At 35.8% G+C, this 20,296-nt stretch overlaps 1 protein-coding gene across 1 annotated transcript in view; it reads left to right on the top strand.

The window, feature by feature from the left end:
• LOC133523254 (uncharacterized) overlaps positions 1 to 16,446 on the top strand; it is a 39,859-nt gene extending 23,413 nt beyond the window's left edge. Inside the window, exon 4 of the mRNA XM_061858744.1 lies at positions 14,387 to 16,446. Coding sequence (XP_061714728.1) covers positions 14,387 to 14,468 — 82 coding nt within the window. The 3' untranslated portion in view covers positions 14,469 to 16,446. The remainder of the gene's footprint in view (positions 1 to 14,386) is intronic.
• The last annotated feature ends 3,850 nt before the right edge of the window (positions 16,447 to 20,296 follow it).

Below are 20,296 nucleotides of genomic sequence, written 5' to 3'. Positions count from 1 at the left end.
GTTTAGTTTTGACGTGTTATTGATAGAAAAAATATGCTGTACGTTTTCACTTTGCTAAGTTTGCTTTTTAACGTACGATAAATCAGTGGTTCCCCGAGAGTTGAGAAAAATCAGGAGATCCTCTGGTTCCTTACAGTTTAATGCTTGCGCGCCATTTCTAACAGATTTGTCTAGAATACCACGTATAACACAGTCGACAGCGTTGTTTATTGTAAAAATATTCCCGTAAATTCCCGTTAAATTGCGTGGTGCGCGCAAGCATTTCCGCCAGAAGCCGACCATAATCTTGCTCACTTGGAAATTCTTTTCGAAGTTTTGCTTGCCACTCATGCCAGTTATAATTAATTGACGGCAATGCTTCGAACCACTTTTTCGCAAGACCAGACAATGTCTGAAGAGAAAAGTCTGCCTTTGGTTCCATTCATTATACTAGAACATTCATTAACCTTTCGCCGCCAACTCTCAATATTATTTGCAACAGTTAATAGATAGATCAAAATCTGGTATTACGTTATTAACAAGATTATTACTCAACTGATGTAATTTCACTTTTTCACTGTCAAAAGTAGACACAAGCTTCAGTACCTCATCTACTGTACAGCCTTCTGACGTCTCTGGTCCTGTCGGTAATGTTACGAGATCGGGCTGCTACAGTCTACTGAAGCCGGTGGCGCTGCGATTCAGCCGGCGCTGCTTTTGGTGGAATTTCTTCCATAACCCTGCTGCATGCTGCAGCGACATCCTTACCAGCTTTGCGACTGAGTTTGACTGTCAAGAAAGACGCCGGGTCGTCACGTCCCTATTTCACGATTCGTTCCCTCTTACTCATCATCATTCTCCATTGCCTCGGAAAAAAAGGAATAAATAAATTCTACTTGAATATGTGAACAACATTAATCAAATGATGGATAACTACGAATTACATTTTTTAAAAGTTATATTGGATATTTATGGCTCGCTCTATCGTGAGTCATACGTCACTAATTACGTGCAGCATACGTGACTCCAATAAGACACACATGGTCCCCCTACAGTTTTGGAACATACATAGCCCCACCAGACATACATAGCACAATTACGTGACATACATATTCGTATTCATACAATTTGAAAAAAATACATGTCAAAAGGGTAGTAATTAGGTAGTAGTAACTCGGTATCCATTGGATTCCAATTAAGTAAAATATTAAAAATACAACAATAATACACATAATTACAGTTCCGATAATGCACACATGGCCCAATACAATAAATACTTAACATACTTAGCTGCGTTCAGACACACATGGACTGATACTGTTATGGAACATACATAGCTCCGCTCAGACACACCTGGCCTGATACTGTTATGGAACATACATAACCCACTCAGACACACCTGGCCTGATACTGTTATGGAACATACATAGCTCCGCTCTGACACACCTAGCCTGATACTGTTATGGAACATACATAGCTCCGCTCTGACACACCTGGCCTGATACTGTTATGGAACATACATAGCTCCGCTCTGACACACCTAGCCTGATACTGTTATGGAACATACATAGCTCCGCTCAGACACATCTGGCCTGATACTGTTATGGAACATACATAACCCGCTCAGACACACCTGGCCTGATACTGTTATGGAACATACATAGCTCCGTTCAGACACACCTGGACTGATACTGTTATGGAACATACATAGCTCCGCTCAGACACACCTGGCCTGATACTGTTATGGAACATACATAACCCGCTCAGACACATCTGGCCTGATACTGTTATGGAACATACATAACCCGCTCAGACACACCTGGCCTGATACTGTTATGGAACATACATAGCTCCGCTCTGACACACCTGGCCTGATACTGTTATGGAACATACATAGCTCCGCTCTGACACACCTAGCCTGATACTGTTATGGAACATACATAGCTCCGCTCAGACACTTCTGGCCTGATACTGTTATGGAACATACATAACCCGCTCAGACACACCTGGCCTGATACTGTTATGGAACATACATAGCTCCGTTCAGACACACCTGGACTGATACTGTTATGGAACATACATAGCTCCGCTCAGACACACCTGGCCTGATACTGTTATGGAACATACATAACCCGCTCAGACACACCTGGCCTGATACTGTTATGGAACATACATAGCTCCGCTCTGACACACCTAGCCTGATACTGTTATGGAACATACATAGCTCCGCTCAGACACATCTGGCCTGATACTGTTATGGAACATACATAACCCGCTCAGACACACCTGGCCTGATACTGTTATGGAACATACATAGCTCCGCTCTGACACACCTAGCCTGATACTGTTATGGAACATACATAGCTCCGCTCAGACACATCTGGCCTGATACTGTTATGGAACATACATAACCCGCTCAGACACACCTGGTCTGATACTGTTATGGAACATACATAGCTCCGCTCTGACACACCTAGCCTGATACTGTTATGGAACATACATAGCTCCGCTCAGACACACCTGGCCTGATATTGTTATGGAACATACATACTTAGCTCCGCTCAGGCACACCTAGCCTGATATTGTTATGAAACATACATAGCTCCATTAAAGTATACATCTCTCTCTCTAAGCTTTGCTGTATAGAAGAATTTGAAGTCGATATAAAAACTTAGACTCGAGTTAGATCAACTTAGAGTTGGCCAAAACGTAACTAAAGTCCTCTTAAACTAGTAAAGTGTCAATTTAGAAACGTGAACCAACTTAAGGTCATTTTAGTGCAATTTTAAATTGACTTAGACTTATTTTAATCGACTTAGTTTAATTTAGAGTTGATAAAGACATTATAGAGTCAACTTATACCAACTTGAAGATAGTTTAGACCAACTTATAGTCAACTTATGCTAGTTTAAAGTTGACTTAGAAACGATAGAGACGACATAATAATTATAGAATCGGTTTAGGCTTTTTACTGGTCAATTTGGACTAATTTAGAACTGACTTCGAAATTATAGATCCAACTTAGAGAATATATAATAAGTTAAGAGTCGAGTATACTCATTTAGAGTTGAATTAGAAATACTAGCCTTGACTTAGAAATTATAGAGTCACTTAGAAGTGATAGAAACAACTTACTCTAACCTTAGAGTGGATTTGAACTAACTTCGAGTCAACATAGACTCAATTTATAATTGACAGAGTCGACTTAGTAGTGATAGAGTCGACTTAGAAGTGATGGAGTCGACTTACACTAACTTAGAACTAATTTAAACTAACTTAGAGTCAACTTAGAGTCGTTTTATAAATAATAGAGTCGACTTATAAATGGTAGACTCGACTAACAATAACAATTGATTTAAACTAACTTAGGGTCGACTTAGAGTTGACTTATAAATAATAGAGCCCACTTAGATTTAATTCAAGTTAAGAGTTCATTTAATAGAAATCTATTAGTTGACTAAACACATTCAATAGCCAACTTCGAGCAAATTATATTAGATTTGGGACACATAGGAGCCAGCTTAAAACAACATAGATCAATTCAGTGACATTAGTACGATTCTGATAAATATGGTCTTCTAATAACCACTTGCAGTCAATATAAGATAAATTCAATGCTTGTCTTCCCTTTTTAATTTTGTCATGTGTAATTTAAACAATAATTTAATGGTAGGCACAACTTGTAAAAGCCAATTGAATTAAATATATAGCTTAAGTACAAGTAGGTACACTTCAATAATTCACATTCAAAATGCTCTCAGCAGAAGACAACTTCAAAGTACAGTTTAATGTAAACCCTATATAACAACACTCAAGGGTCCGCACATTTATAAAGCAACTTAAGCCAAAAAAATTCGACAATATAGGGAGTGAAACGTTATATGGATTATGGAGTGTGAAATGGTTGATTTAGTTAAGAATCATCACACTATTATACACACAAAATACAAAATATCACTGGTTTAGTAACTTTATAAATTGCACAAAACTAAGTAAAATCACATACAAACATTAAAAACTCCAATAATAACAACAAGCCGTGGTAACAACAACTACCGGGACGGGAATGTTCACAAACACACAAATTCTAAAACCTATTACTACAAACCTACAAACAGTAATTTCTTTGAAGAAACGTTCTTTATCAAATTATTAAACTTGAGACTACATAAGATTCTTGGATTTTTCTATTAAAATTCATCTTTTTTTAAAGTTTTTTACAAAAATTCGTATTAACTGGGTATTAATGATAGCAAAATACTGTACAATTTTAAAGCCCAGCCAGAAATATATGATCATTGTCAAGAGGGCGTTTTTATTCTCATGTATAGGGTGACAGTTCAGTTTAGTATGAAAAATTTAGTTCCAAACAAATTCCGCAATATGGCCGCGTAATCATATATTACTGGTCAGGCTTTACCCATTTATTCAATTCAATGTTTTTGTATGGCGATATTAAGCATTCGCCCGGCAAACGTGAAAATTGTGAAACATGACACTCCAATATAAATCTTACCTGTTTGTATTTAAGGTTTAAATTCAAATGAAGCAGCATGTTAATATAACTGACGTTATCGCGGCCGTGTACAGAGGGCCTACCGCGTACCCTGAAGTTCGCAAATTGCGACCATCTTTCTCTGTCACTCTAGTTACGCCATTGGAGTAAAAGAGTAAGTTGTCCGCAATTTGCGTACTCGCGGACTTTATGAATATGTGCGTGCATTTTTCCAATATAAACCTTATACTGTTACGTTTAAGGTTTTTATTCAAATGAATAATCCGATACAAGACCGAGTTGCTTTGAATTTTGAAGCTCATTCGCGTGAACTCTCTCTCTATGGCAAACTTTATGAGCGTGTGGGTGAGTTTTCGTATGTGTAGTAGCGCATGAATGAATAGACAAGCTTAGCTTCATTTCGCGCCTGCTATGATTAGTGCCTTAGTAAATCATGTTATCAATTCCAAGGTAATGTAATACGTAGTGTTTTCATTATGGATATATTTTTAATTTTAATGATGATATATAAGTTTGGTTTAGTAATAAATTTTAGGCAAGCCGGTGTGAATCGAGTTGTATGGAGCCGCCGCCCTTATGTACACACTTTTATGGCTGCTGTTCTGCCTCCCGTTTGCAAAATGCTTGTCTATCGAGTGTACCTCTGAAATGATAAATTAAATCTAAGTAAGGGTTGTATGAATGTAACAACGTGAATGTAATATGTAACTAGTGACTGTAAAAATAAAACAGGCAATTAAAGTTTAAATAAAATATCAAATATTTAGTAATTAAGTAAGTTTATGTCAAGTTAAATGACAGTTCTTCATCTAGAATATATAATCAATTGAAGCAAACCTTGACAAATTCAGATAAATCTACGGTAACGTTTGGATACATTACTATTTATTTTTACGTATTTGACAAAGGCATCTGCCCCTCAGCGCATAATTTTTTTTTTCAAGTCGTGCTTGCATTTCAGACAGCGTAAGCTCCTTTGAAACTTTGCATTTTATTTTTAAATACTTACATTAAAATTAAATATAATCAGATGATCGCACAAATATATTTATATAAGTATATTTTTATGGGAAGTTGCAGGTAAAGGTGTCATTCCGTTGCCGAACGCAGGCAGCAACTGCACGTTTCTATATTGCTAACTATATCTATATTGCTGTCCGATCAGATGATTATATTTTAAATTTATTTAAGAAAAAACCCTAATAAACAAACACACAAAACATTTAGAGAAAAATACAGAAATTATACTGGGATTAGTAAGTCCGCCGTTAATAAGTCCATGTCAACTAACGAACGACACACCACAGCACCACACACTATTTTTTTTGCCACAATCACAATTTTTCGTCGTTTTGCCGATGAGGTTACAAGTTTACAAGCAAAATGGACGAGTCAAGGATAGATACTGGGTACGCGTGCGGGGGGAGGGGCGGCCGATGCGTTTACAAACCTTGTTATTAGTACACTTTACAAATATTTATAAAGCTATTTTACTGTTTAGGGAAATAAGAATAAAACTCATAAGAATAAGAAAGGGATTTATTAGAAATTAGTATTGACTTTTAATTATTAATACTCATTTGTAGCCACCGACTTTAATAAATCCTTTTTGTATTATCTAGTAATCTTTACGTACTGGAGATAGTACACGATTTATAAACCCAAGGAAAGTTTTATAGAATTAGTACAACTCTGTTATTCTGAGTAAAGAATATTAATTTCACGATTAAGTAAAACCGTTTTGTATTTCCTATACTATGAAATTAATAAAATTTTCTTGAAATTATAATATTTACTATCACCTAGAAAAAAAATGTAAAAATTAATAGAGTTTGCTATTCCCGTCTTTTAGATATCAGGTTTTTAATTCGAACAATATTTTTTCTCTCAGTGCACAATTGCTCGTAACTTGGAAATTATTGAACCGCGTTTAGACTCATATACCTCCTAGTTTACCTAGATATTACACACGCGTGCTTTTTATTCATTATATTATAGCATTCGCGTGGTAGTATGATAATCCAATCGAGTTAAAATTGTAACCTATTGCTAGTAATATGTATGGAGACGGAGTTTTCTTAAATTGGTCGAGTAGATTTTACAACAAGGACTGGAGGGCGCAGGCAGGCAGTATGACAGATTTTAGACTTTTTCTTTTTTAATAATTAATATTTATGCAACACACATACACACACTGACAAACTTTTTTGTGCATTCTTTCATCATTAGATTACCTATTCGACGTACTCCTGGCTTAATAATGTCACCTAGTTCTTAATTAACCTTATCTTTGGCTGTATGTGACCGGAGTAAATTTACTAGCTTTTTTATGTAACTACTTTTTTCAAACCGAATATGGCTGCCACGTGTCTGCCATAGCCTAGTGTGGGACGCAGGATATTTTTTAAATGTTAATAAGGTTTTATTTAAATAAACAATCCTGATTCTTATTCTAATATAATAAGAGATAGCAGCAAAACACATACAATAAAATCAAAGTAAATAGTGGTTTGTAGATCTTTGCCTAAGAGCATTTTCACGTTATCCGATCCGATATCCGATTTAGGACCGATACCGTCATTATAGCCAACTTTGCCACCAGGGGAAGTTTTGCCCAAAACGACATTTTTAAACAAATTCGTAAATGTAGAAAAATTTAAAATAGTTATGGCCACCCTGATATTTTTAGTACAAAATAGATTATATGCGTGGCAAGACGGCGTATTACTTCTGCATCTAACTTCATTCAGTTTCTTGTAGGGTTTGCAATCCGGTCCGGATCCGGTAATCCGGCTGGATCCGGCACTTTTCAGGAGCTACCGGATCCGGTAAAAATCACCGGATCCGGACCGGATCCGGTATAATAAAAAAACGCCTAAATACAGCACGCGCTGTGCGTTTCAGATGAGGAAAAGGCAACGGATACGAGGTATGAAGTTGAACAGAACAAGAAACGAATGAAAGAGTTTAAATTTAGTAAGATAAAAATATATTTATTATGACGATGACTGAGAACAGAAGAGGATTTCTTCTTCTTTCATGTTGGAGGCACGATATGACGATTACATAAATACTGTAATAGAAGGAAAAATGAAAGGATGGAGATGCCATGGAAGGCATTTGTAATTTATGCTAAAGAGAAGGTTCATGTCGTGTCATAATGTTGTGATAGGAGATTAACCGACTACAGTTGGGCTCATCAATATATGTGAATGAAGAATTTATGATAATATTGATAATCTTTAGTTTTCTCCGATATATCCTCTTAAGGCCCAGCCATAGAAATGAAAAATCCAAAATTTGCCACTGGAATTTGAACCTATAGTGCACGGAATACAGTAGATTTTATTTTGTTTCAAAATTGCACGAAACAAAAAAAATGCAACTCTGTCCTAATTGAATATGATTTAAATTTCATCGAACTGAATAAGTCCTATAGGTAGGACCTTGGGCCTTACGAGGATATGTATATATATGATAAAATATAGATTCTTTTCTATTCAATTTTAAGAGAGAATCTTTTGTCTTTACAATTTCATCCAATCTTATGCAATTTCCTTCATATCCTGGTACATGCTACTCTACGTCTAGCCAATTCTTTATTTTGATCTATGTAACTTTCCCTTTCCGCGATGGGTTTCAATCCTACATTCTATTATTTTTCACATGAGATCGTCGTGTCGTGTGTTGTTCCTTATAATTTGACCAATATACTTTTCCATAAATTAAAAAAAAGTACATTTTTTTTAAGACGTACTGTCTACTACTTTTTCGGACAAAAAAAATAGAGCAAGATAATACTAGAGCGCATTTAATATCAAAATTGGTTAAAAGTAATAAATAATAGTAAGCGTAGGAGTTGAAAATAGAGTTCCGGTTACTCTTGTTTGCCGCGATATCTATTGTCGAGTAACAGTACTGAGAGTTCCGCTACTCGATGCTAGATGTCGACTACGAAAATAATAAGCGTTTTGGTACCAAAACGAATGTATGGAGTGAGCACTCTATGTACTTCTTATTTCTCTATGCTAGAACGGATGTCAACGTTAGAGTTTGTGAGGAAAGAGAAGAGTCGTGGAATGTATGGGGCCCAATACATTCCACGACTCTTCTCTTTCCGAACAGACTCTACAAAAAATTCAATCAAAGAACAGTTACGAAAACTTGTCCTTTCAAGGAGCTCCAATTCCCACCCCACATCCCATCATCAGGCTTTGGAAACTAATCAAATCTATAATTGTAAACGAAAATTTGAGCCCTTTTGAATGGTTAAATATAATAAATTACCGATTCAAATTTTTTTTTAATGTGATATTGACATTGTGTTACTTTTTACTCCCAAGTTCTATTTTATTGTTAAGAAGTTATTTATTAACTTCAAATTATAGATTTAGGAATACGTATTACGCAAAAAAGTAGAAAAAATATGTCATTTAATTAACTTTTATATCCCTATTCCAAACCGGATCCGGTCCGGCCGGAGGTCATGGGTTTTACTTCCCCAATTTGTGAGATTCACATCAATATTTCGCCAAGATTTTGCCCACAAAATCATGTACCGTACTCAACAATCTCTGGCAAGAAACTAGGGATTGCAAACCGGATTGGTTTTCAATCCGGCCGGATTTTGGCCATAGTCCAGCCGGATCCGGCCGGACCGGATCCGGTTTGGAATAGGGATATAAAAGTTAATTAAATGACATATTTTTTCTACTTTTTTGCGTAATACGTATTCCTAAATCTATAATTTGAAGTTAATAAATAACTTCTTAACAATAAAATAGAACTTGGGAGTAAAAAGTATCACAATGTCAATATCACATTAAAAAAAAATTGGAATCGGTAATTTATTATATTTAACCATTCAAAAGGGCTCAAATTTTCGTTTACAATTATAGATTTGATTAGTTTCCAAAGCCTGATGATGGGATGTGGGGTGGGAATTGGAGCTCCTTGAAAGGACAAGTTTTCGTAACTGTTCTTTGATTGAATTTTTTGTAGAGTCTGTTCGGAAAGAGAAGAGTCGTGGAATGTATTGGGCCCCATACATTCCACGACTCTTCTCTTTCCTCACAAACTCTAACGTTGACATCCGTTCTAGCATAGAGAAATAAGAAGTACATAGAGTGCTCACTCCATACATCAGTTTTGGTACCAAAACGCTTATTATTTTCGTAGTCGACATCTAGCATCGAGTAGCGGAACTCTCAGTACTGTAACTCGACAATAGATATCGCGGCAAACAAGAGTAACCGGAACTCTATTTTCAACTCCTACGCTTACTATTATTTATTACTTTTAACCAATTTTGATATTAAATGCGCTCTAGTATTATCTTGCTCTATTTTTTTTGTCCGAAAAAGTAGTAGACAGTACGTCTTAAAAAAATTGTACTTTTTTTAATTTATGGAAAAGTATATTGGTCAAATTATAGGGAACAACACACGACGCTACGATCTCATGCGAAAAATAATAGAATGTAGGATTGAAAACCATTGCGGAAAGGGACTCCCTAAGAAAAGTTACATAGATCAAATAAAGAATTGGCTAGACGTAGAGTAGCATGTACCAGGAGATGAAGGAAATTGCATAAGATTGGATGAAATTGTAAAGACAAAAGATTCTCTCTTAATTTTGAATAGAAAAACATCTATATTTTATCATATGTATACATATATCGGAGAAAACTAAAGATTATCAATATTATCATATATTCTTCATTCACACATAATGATGAGTACCGCCGACTTAATCCTGCTCATTTGTTTACTTTTAATCTCCTATCACAACATTATGACACGACATTAACCTTCTCTTTAGCATAATTTACAAATGCCTTCCATGGCATCTCCATCCTTTAATTTTTCCTTCTATTACAGTATTTATGTAATCGTCATATCGTGCCACCAACATGAAAGAAGAAGAAATCCTCTTCTGTTCCCAGAAATCGTCATAATAAATATATTTTTATCTTACAAAATTTAAACTTGTTGACTCGTTTTTTGTTCTGTTCAACTTCATATCTCGTATCCGTTGCCTTTTCCTCATCTGAAACGCACAGTGCGTGCTGTATTTAGGCGTTTTTTATTTTAGTTTTAGCTCCTGAAAAGTGCCGGATCCGGCCGGATTACCGGATCCACCGGACCGGATTGCAATCCCTACCAATGTTATGTTGCCTTGAGTCGAGTGAAATCCCTACAAGGCATGGCGTTGTGTGATATTGACCCAAAGAAGTTACTTAACCATCCCCACGATAACAGAGCCTTATCCGAAATGACCAGAATGCGAAATGTGCTTCCGCATTAGATCGAATCAAACGGATCCATAATAACGAAGTCACGGAGTATCCATTTTTTTGTATATATATAATAAATAATAAATATATCGTTTTTATTCCTAATTATTATTGTTTAATTATTATTACTTACTGCTTACTGAGAAAAAAAAACTTTTCTGAAAGCCGCATCAAAATCGGTTCAGCCAAACGCGAGATAATCGTGGACAAACATACATACATATATAGATACGTACATACGAACATACGGGTGAAATTGAGAACCTCCTTTTTTATTGAAGTCGGTTAAAATTAAACCGCAGCAAACAAATGTTTTACAGCAAATTAGATTTGGCGATATACCGACAGCAGCGCCACCTACCGGGTGAAATGGTGATTTCAAACCATCCAGAAATCCGCTGAAATATACATAACCACAATATTTCATCCAAATTGGTAACAGCAAAAAATCAAATTGGGCGATGTACCGATAGCAGCGCCACCTACCGGGTCCAATGGTGTTTTCGAACCATCCAGAAACCCGTTGAAATATACACACAACAACAATAACATTTCATCCAAATTGGTTTCAGCAAAAATCAAATTAGGAGATGTACCGATAGCAGCGCCATCTACCGGGTCCAATTGTTTTTTTCAAACAATTCATGTATGCCAAAACCTTCTCTAGAATTTAACAAACACTTTTCTGAATACGGCATCAAAATCGGTTCAGCCAAACGCGAGATAATCGCGGACAAACATACGTACATACATACATACATAAGGGTCAAACTGAGATCCTCCTTTTTTTAAGTCGGTTAATAACAGAATCGAATTTCCAAGAAAAAAAAGACCTAAATCAATGTCTAGTCTATTAAATAAGTTAGGTCGTTCAAGATGTTTCCAGAAAGAAAATTATGCCGACAGCAGCGCCACCTACCGGGTCCAATAGTGTTTCCAAACCATCCAGGAACCGTTGAAATATACACACATCTAAATCGGTTTCAGCAAATCAAGTTTGACGATATACCGATAGCAGCGCCACCTACCGGGTCCAAGTGTTTTTTCAAACCATCCATATATACTAAAACCTTCTCTAGAATGTGACAAATACTTTTCTGAAAACCGCATCAAAATTGTTTCAGCCAATCGCGAGATAATCGCGGACAAACATACATACATACAGCCGGTCAAACAAGTTTGTCAGTAGAATAAAGTGTTTTCCCTACTTAATATAGCCGGTCAAATAAGTTTGTCAGTAGAAAAAAGTGTTTTACCTACTTAATATAGCCGGTCATACAAGTTTGTCAGTAGAAACCCTAAAAAGTGTTTTACCCACATTATGAGCCATTAACTTCTGTTATTGCTGATATTGCGTCCATTGAAGTTCAGTCCGACAAAATTACGAAACTTCTCAAAAATCTCGACCTTAGTAAATCTGCCGGACCGGATCATTTACCAGCTGTTTTCCTTGTAAATTGCTCTGAAAGTATTTCGCAATCGCTAGCTATACTCTTTAATAGATCACTTTCAGAGGGAGTCATGCCGCGCTTATGGAAATCTGCCTTTGTTACACACATTCACAAGAAAGGCAATAGAAGTAATGTTGAGAATTATCGCCCAATATCTAAGCTGTGTCTTATAGCCAAAATCCTGGAGCGCGTGGTTTACAATCAGGTGTACGCCTCTCTTAAACATGTATTCTGTCCGGTTTTCTTAAACAGAGATCTACTGATTCTAACCTTATTTTATTTAATGATTCACGTAACTTGGATAGTGGAAATCAAGTCGATGCTGTGTACACAGATTACAGCAAGGCGTTCGATCGCATCGACCATGATCTGCTATTAAATAAACTCTTATCAGTAGTTATAAGAGGAGACCTCTTTCGATGGTTCTCCTCCTATGTGTCAAACCGTAAACTGTGACGTCACACAATTTTAAAAGAGCGTTTTGGGCGCGAAAGCATCTGTCAAAATATATTTTGTAAATTTAACATATTTAAAGCCGTTTTTAGTATAAAAGTTGAATTTTAGGGCAACTTTTAGTTACTATAGAACGTAATACAAGCGTTTGAAAAAATTGGAAACAACCCTATTCCATCTTATTTATTTATCTTTTGTTCTTCTCGTTATATGTTTAACTCAGTCTCACTGTCAAGTAACATAATAGGGTGGTTTCCAATTTTTTGAAACGCTTGTAATACGTTCTATATTAACCAAACGTTGCCCTAAAATTTAACTTTTACCATAAAAGCGGCTTTAAATATGTTAAATTAACAAAATATATTTTGACTTATGCTTTCGCGCCCAAAACGCTCTTTGAAAATTGTATGACGTCACAGTTTACGGTTTGACACATAACTATGTACATACCAAAGAGTTAAGTAATTATATAGGTACATACACACGTAACACCAAGGCCTCCCGTTGTCTATTCTCAGTACAGAATTTGAGACTCAAGCCGTAGCCATTTAGGTGGTGGGCAAGCTGTGTATGCGTGCGTGTGGGGTTTTAACCAGCTAATAAAATATGTTTTCTGTAATAATGAGTTATCATATATCATAAAGTATTTATTATCCATTAGCATTTCTATAATGTTAGTTTTTAGTGCAGATATCGAAGCTTCAATTAATTGTCCACCACCAAAATGGCTACGGCTTGGGTATTAAATTTTGAGCGAGAACAGACCTATATACTCGCTAGAGATCGCTTTTTAGCGATAAGACCTCCTGTTGTTTACCTCTTCTTTATGTGTTGTATTATTTGTACTGTTTCTGTATTGAGGTGTGCAATAAAGTATATTTGTATTGTATTGTATACTTACTTTACTCTTTGGAACAGACAACGGGGGGCCTACCGCAAAAACCGAAAATCGTATATTGTGGGGATCTTTTTCTTTTACTCCTACTAAGACGTAATTAGAATGACAGAGAAAAATGCCCCCAATGAAGAATTTCGATTTTCGCGGTTATAGCCCAGTGTCAAACCGTGAGTTGTGACGTCATCAGAATCTCCAATGACGTTTCGACTTCGGTCACGTGACGTGTGTTAAAAGATATTTTAAACTCAATATTTACAAAAATATGCTCATTAGAGGTCCACTAAAGGTAGTTTAACATGTTCTTATAATCCATAAGAATTTATTGGGATACTATTCTGCCCTAAGATTTGTAGATGGAAACAACCCTATTATAAGCATAATAGTTAGTATTAATTCTGCAATTTCGCATGCCCTGTACTTTATGCAATTTCTACCAGTGGAAACTTGTAATTGGCTTACTGTTTTTATTTCGAAACCTATTTTGTTACTTGTTACATTAGCTGTAAGCTTTCCCAAGAAATAAAATAAAATAAAAAATTATATAGCCGGTCAAACAAGTTTGTCAGTAGAAAAAAAGCGCGAAATTCGAATTTTCTGAGACGAAAACCCTTTGCGCCTATTTATTCTTATTTGCCAATTTTTTTCTACTGACGGAAATAGCTTGACATACTATAGTTTTAAGGTGGTAATAGTCTTGAATAAATTGATTTCCTTTTTCTTATTCTTCTTCTAATTGTTATCTACTAATAATAAATAAAAATATAACCCTGTTGATAAGCCTTTTTTTTTTTCAGACCTGTAAATCCAAAATATTATGTGATCAAAGGTCTCCCAGTGATTACTACTACGGCTGAAGAAGAAGACAGTTCGAATTAAAAAAAAATATTTGGTATTATACAATGTTTAGTGTGATATATATAAGTGTGCTAGTATCTCTTTTTAAATATTGTAAAACAGAGTAATTATTTTAATTACATTTTGATTATTGAGCTGGACACTGAGTGTGAGTGTCTGATTTAGACTCTCATTTCCGAATTTGTGGTGCTTTAATGCAGTTGTCTTTTTTTTTTCCCAGGGGTAGGATGGATCGACATTAAGAAAGTAAAACCTTTGACTTTGTAAGAAATTTGATTTGATTAATGTTTATTGGTGATCGGCGCCACTACCATGAGCTGCCAAAGTAAATTCAGTTTACTACAGTAGCAAACTGAATAAATGGGCCATATGTCACGTATATCTGTTTCTTTACGGTGTACCTAACTTCACTCCAAACGAAGATTTCTCTGTCCCTTTTTAAGTACTTATAGTAAAAAACAGAATAAGAATTATATCGTAGAATCGCATGCCTCTAGCGGTTAGGTACATAAAGAACTAAAATAGTAAGTAACGGTAAATTAGGCCAAGCGCACACTACGATTTTTTTCGTGCGATAATTTTGTCGCAAAAATGCAACGCATATATTTATACAGCAGTAATTTATTTATATACCAAAAAATATCATTCCATCAGATGCACAGCGCAGGCTTCGTCACATTACAAAAAGCTCATGCATCTCAGGTTTCGTCAAAACAGAATGTCTATTTACACTTAAGTCATCTGCAATCCACATCGTCAAAACTAATTAAAAATAAAAAGAGAAAACCTATAAATATATGTTTATATGTCAGTGCGCGCATATAGTAGAAAAAAATCGCAGCGATTTTAAAATTGTGATTTGTCACATTTCCCCGCACGCACTTCGTTAATAAAATCGCACCCCGGAGCCCGCGGCGGCGCTCGGGCAACATTTCGCTCTCCAAGCGTTAACATGTCAGCATGTCTGAGGGCCTACCGCGAACCACGTTCGACGGGTTGCCTTCCTGTCACACTTACGTACAAATTTACAAGTGCGACAGAGAGGCAACACGTCGAACGTGGTTCGCGGTAGGCCCTCTGCTTCTCCAATGGAGTCACAAGACGAGACGCTAGATGTTGACCATTTAATTATGGAAATAAAAGGAAGAACACGTTTGTGGGATAAATACTCAAAGTCTTACAGCGATATATTGAAGACATTTTTTTCTACTCCTCTTAAGGAGCAATAAGGCAAGACAAGTGACTGGTACGAAATCAATGTTGAGAATGAACAAATCATTAACTTTTTCATCGAAGTGCGTGCAGTGAATTTTCAGCGATATATTACAGCGCGATTAAAATTCGTAGTGCGCGCTTGGCCTTACCTATCGAAATCTAGCAACGGACCCAACGGAGGGCCTACCGCGAACACCGAAGTTTTCAAATTGCGGGCATTAAAAAATAAATGGATTCAGCGTGTAATTGGTCAGGCGAAATTGGTAATTGGTATTAAAAAAGGCATAGCCAGATATGCTCAAAACACTTTACATCGGATTATTTTCTAGCAAATGAAAATATTAAGTGGAGGCGGCTGAAAGCTGGAGTTTTATCAACATTACATTTAACAGACACATTTTGGTAATATTTGAACAAATATTTCTTATAGCATTACCTATCAAAGCATCATCATCTGTAAAAAACGTTGGGTGAATTTCTTAACAAAGAATATATTCATATTTTACTTTAAGGTTAGTACTCCAGTGCCTATGGATGTTTGTGATGCAGAACACATAAAAGTTTCCAGTCATAATAAATTATCGGAGTCAGGGAGTAACATAGATGGCCCCTCAAAATTGGTAAATAATATAAAATACTATATCTCGCGCGACCAATGATGATCCGTATGACAGTTCATTTTTATATGGAACAACTGCCACGTGGAGGCCTAATGAAAAATATGAAAATATGATTGTCAAAAATGTACTTGAAATTATTGAAATAAAAAATCATATTACACAAACGTTTTCTTTTATTTCCCATTTGGTACATAAAATAAGTAGAGTTTGAGTGGTGGACTCTAAATGAGATCGATGCTTCATAAATTCCCATATTAGGGTCTATGCGGAAAGAGAAGAGTCGTGGAATATATGGAAACCAAACCAATACATTTCATGACTCTTCTCTTTCCGCACAGATTAAATACTCGTATTTGAATTATAGAGACGGGAATGATCAAAAAGGGAATCATACTTATATTATAACAATTAGATATATGACGCTGACAGTTTCATGTACAGTCAGCCAAGAAAGTCGTCTTTATTTGCATTGTGCATCTAGAGTCTAAAAGTGATAGCCCACTTTCTCAACCAGCGGTGGCAGCATGGTTCCGTAGCCAAATGGCAAAAAACGGAACCCTTATAGATTCGTCATGTCCGTCTGTCTGTCCGTTTATGTCACAGCCACTTTTTTCCGAAACTATAAGAGCTATACTGTTCAAACTTTGTAAGTAGATGTATTCTATAAACCGCATTAAGATTTTTACACAAAAATAATAAAAAAAACAATAAATTTTGGGGGTTCCCCATACTTAGAACTGGAACCCAAAAAATCTTTTTCAATAAACCCATACGTGTGGGGTATCTATGTATAGGTCTTCAAAAATGATATTTAGGTTTCTAATATAATTTTTTCTAAGCTGAATAGTTTGCGCGAGAGACACTTCCAAAGTGGGAAAATGTGTGTCCCCCCCCCCCTGTAACTTCTAAAATAAGAGAATGAAAAATCTAAAAAAAATATATGATACACATTACAATGCAAACTTCCACCGAAAGTTGGTTTGAACGAGATCTAGTAAGTAGTTTTTTTTTTAATACATCATAAATGGTACGGAACCCTTCATGGGCAGTCCGACTAGCACTTGGCCTCTTTTTTATCACTTGTCACTATGCCCGTCACTTTCGCGCTTATATACTCGTTAGAACGTGACAGGCATGGTGAAAAAGAGCCGACCATTAGGGATTGCAATCCGGTCCGGCGGATCCGGTAATCCGGCCGGATCCGGCGCTTTTCAGGAGCTACCGGATCCGGTAAAAATCACCGGATCCGGACCGGATCCGGTAGATTAAAAAAGACGCCTAAATACAGCACGCACTGTGCGTTTTAGATGAGGAAAAAGCGACGGATGAGAGGTATAAAGTTGAATATAACAAATAACTAATGAAGAAGTTTAAATATAGTGAGATAAAAATATAATATATTTATTATTTATTATGACGATAACTGGGAACAGGAGAGAATTTCTTCTTCTTTCATGTTGGTGGCATGATATGACGATACATAAATACTGTAATAGAAGAAAAAATTAAGGGATGGAGATGCCATGGAAGGCATTTGTAATTTATGCTAGAGAGAAGGTTAATGTTATGTCATAATGTTGTGATAGCAGATTAAAACTAAACAAATGAACAGGATTAAGTCGGCGGTACTCAACCGACTTGAGTTGAGCTTATCATATATAATTGTATATTGATAATCTTTAGTTTACTCCGATTATATACACCGTGTTTTTATTGAATTGCGTTAACTCCGGGATTTCGGTAAGTACGTTTAAGGAAACTAAATGGCATAGTTAATTAAAAAAAAAATGTTTTTTTTTTAATATTTTTATTTTTATCGAAAGTAACTAAATGTTGCATATAGCGTTGTTGTAACACGGGCATTACATTTAACTCAACCAAACAATTGAAAACTGTGATATATCAATGTCATTTCTAACATCGATCGTCCGAGATAGTGCGTATGTTTAGTAGCAAATGTATGAACTCGCACTAAACACTAATCAATAAGTAAACAGGCCCTAAGGCAAGTGTACACGCTCGTAAGGGCCTTATAATATAAAAATGTATGATTGATTATCTCCGAAATGGAGTTAATTAGAATATCGGTGTCTTTGAGAAAGTTACTTAATTTAAGCTCAGGAATGCACTCTCGAAATTAACGCAAATCAAATAAAACACGGTGTATATGATAAAATATAGATACGTTTCTATTCAAATTTAAGAGAGAATCCTTCATCTTCGTACGTACGTGCTACTCTACGTCTAGCCAATTCTTTACTTGATCCATGTAAATTTTCTTAGGGAGTCCCTTTCCGCGATGGTTTTAATCCTACACTCTATTATTTTTGCACGAGATCGCCGTGTCGTGTTTCGTTCCCTATAATTTGCCCTTCTATCCCTAAACAACATTTTTTTAAATCATAGATTCTACTACTTTCTCGCACGAAAAAATGAGAGCAAGATAATATTGTAGCGCATTTAATATCATTTGGGTTAAAAGTAAAATATATATCTTCTTTTGTTACTAGAATGGATGTCAACGTTACAAAGAATTCAATCAAAGAACAGTTACGTAAATTTTGTTTTAAAGTGATATTGACATTGTAACACTTTTTACTACTAAGTTCTATTTTATTTTTAAGAAGTTATTTGTTAACTTCAAATTATAGATTTAGCAATACGTATTACGCAAAAAACTAGAAAAATATGTCACTTAATTAACTTTAATATCCCTATACCAATCCGGATCCGGTCCGGCCGGATCCGGCCGGATCATGGCCATAATCCGGCCGGATCCGGCCGGATTGAAAATCAATCCGGTTTGCAATCCCTACCGACCATATTAGCCCTACAGTAAGCCACTGTAAATACATGCAAAATCTGTATTTAGTTACGTGCACATGTCCGAGTGGCGAGCCGTATAGCGAGTGAACTATTTTTACTTACTAAGACATTAGTCTTTTTTCGCTTCAGCGTCCTCTTTGCTAGTGCGCTTGTATCGAGCTAGAGATTGCAATCCGGTCCGGCGGATCCGGTAATCCGGCCGGATCCGGCACTTTTCAGGAGCTACCGGATCCGGTAAAAATCACCGGATCCGGACCGGATCCGGTAAAATAAAAAACGCCTAGATCTGTACGTTTCAGATGAGAAAAAGACAACGGTTACGAGGTATGAAGTTGAACAGAACAAAAAACGAATGAAAAAGTTTAAATTTAGTAAGATAAAAATATATTTATTATGACGATGACTGGGAACAGAAGAGGATTTCTTCTTCTTTCATGTTAATGGCACGATATGACGATTACATAAATACTGTAATAGAAGGAAAAATGAAAGGATGGAGATGCCATGAAAGGCATTTGTAATTTATGCTAAAGAGAAGGTTAATGTCGTGTCATAATGTTGTGATAGGAGATTAAAAGTAAACAAATGAACAGGATTAAGTCGGCGGTACTCAACCGACTACAGTTGGGCTCATCAATATGTGTGAATGAAGAATATATGATAATATTGATAATCTTTAGTTTTCTCCGATATATGTATATATATGATAAAATATAGATTCTTTTCTATTCAAATTTAAGAGAGAATCTTTTGTCTTTACAATTTCATCCAATCTTATGCAATTTTGTTCATCTCCTGGTACGTCTAGCCAATTTTTTATTTGATCTATATAACTTTTCTTATGGAGTCCTTTTCCGCGATGGTTTTCAATCCTACATTCTATTATTTTTCGCATGAGATCGTCGTTTCGTGTGTTGTTCCCTATAATTTGACCAATATACTTTTCTATAAATTAAAAAAAGTACAGTTTTTTTAAGTCATACAGTCTACTACTTTTTCGGACATAAGAAATAGAGCAAGATAATACTAGAGCGCATTTAATAACATAATTGGATAAAAGTAAAATATCTTCGTTAAAAGAAAGAAATAATAGTTAGCGTAGGAGTTGAAAATAGAGTTCCGGTTACTCTGGTTATAATATTAGCGGAAAACCGTTGAGCATTAGACTTTTTGTTTGCCGCGATATCT

This window comes from Cydia pomonella, chromosome 1 (genome assembly GCF_033807575.1).
Source record: "Cydia pomonella isolate Wapato2018A chromosome 1, ilCydPomo1, whole genome shotgun sequence".
NCBI lineage: Eukaryota > Metazoa > Arthropoda > Insecta > Lepidoptera > Tortricidae > Cydia > Cydia pomonella.
Note: the sequence above shows the minus strand (reverse complement) of the source record. Positions and strands in the feature narration are given on the sequence as shown.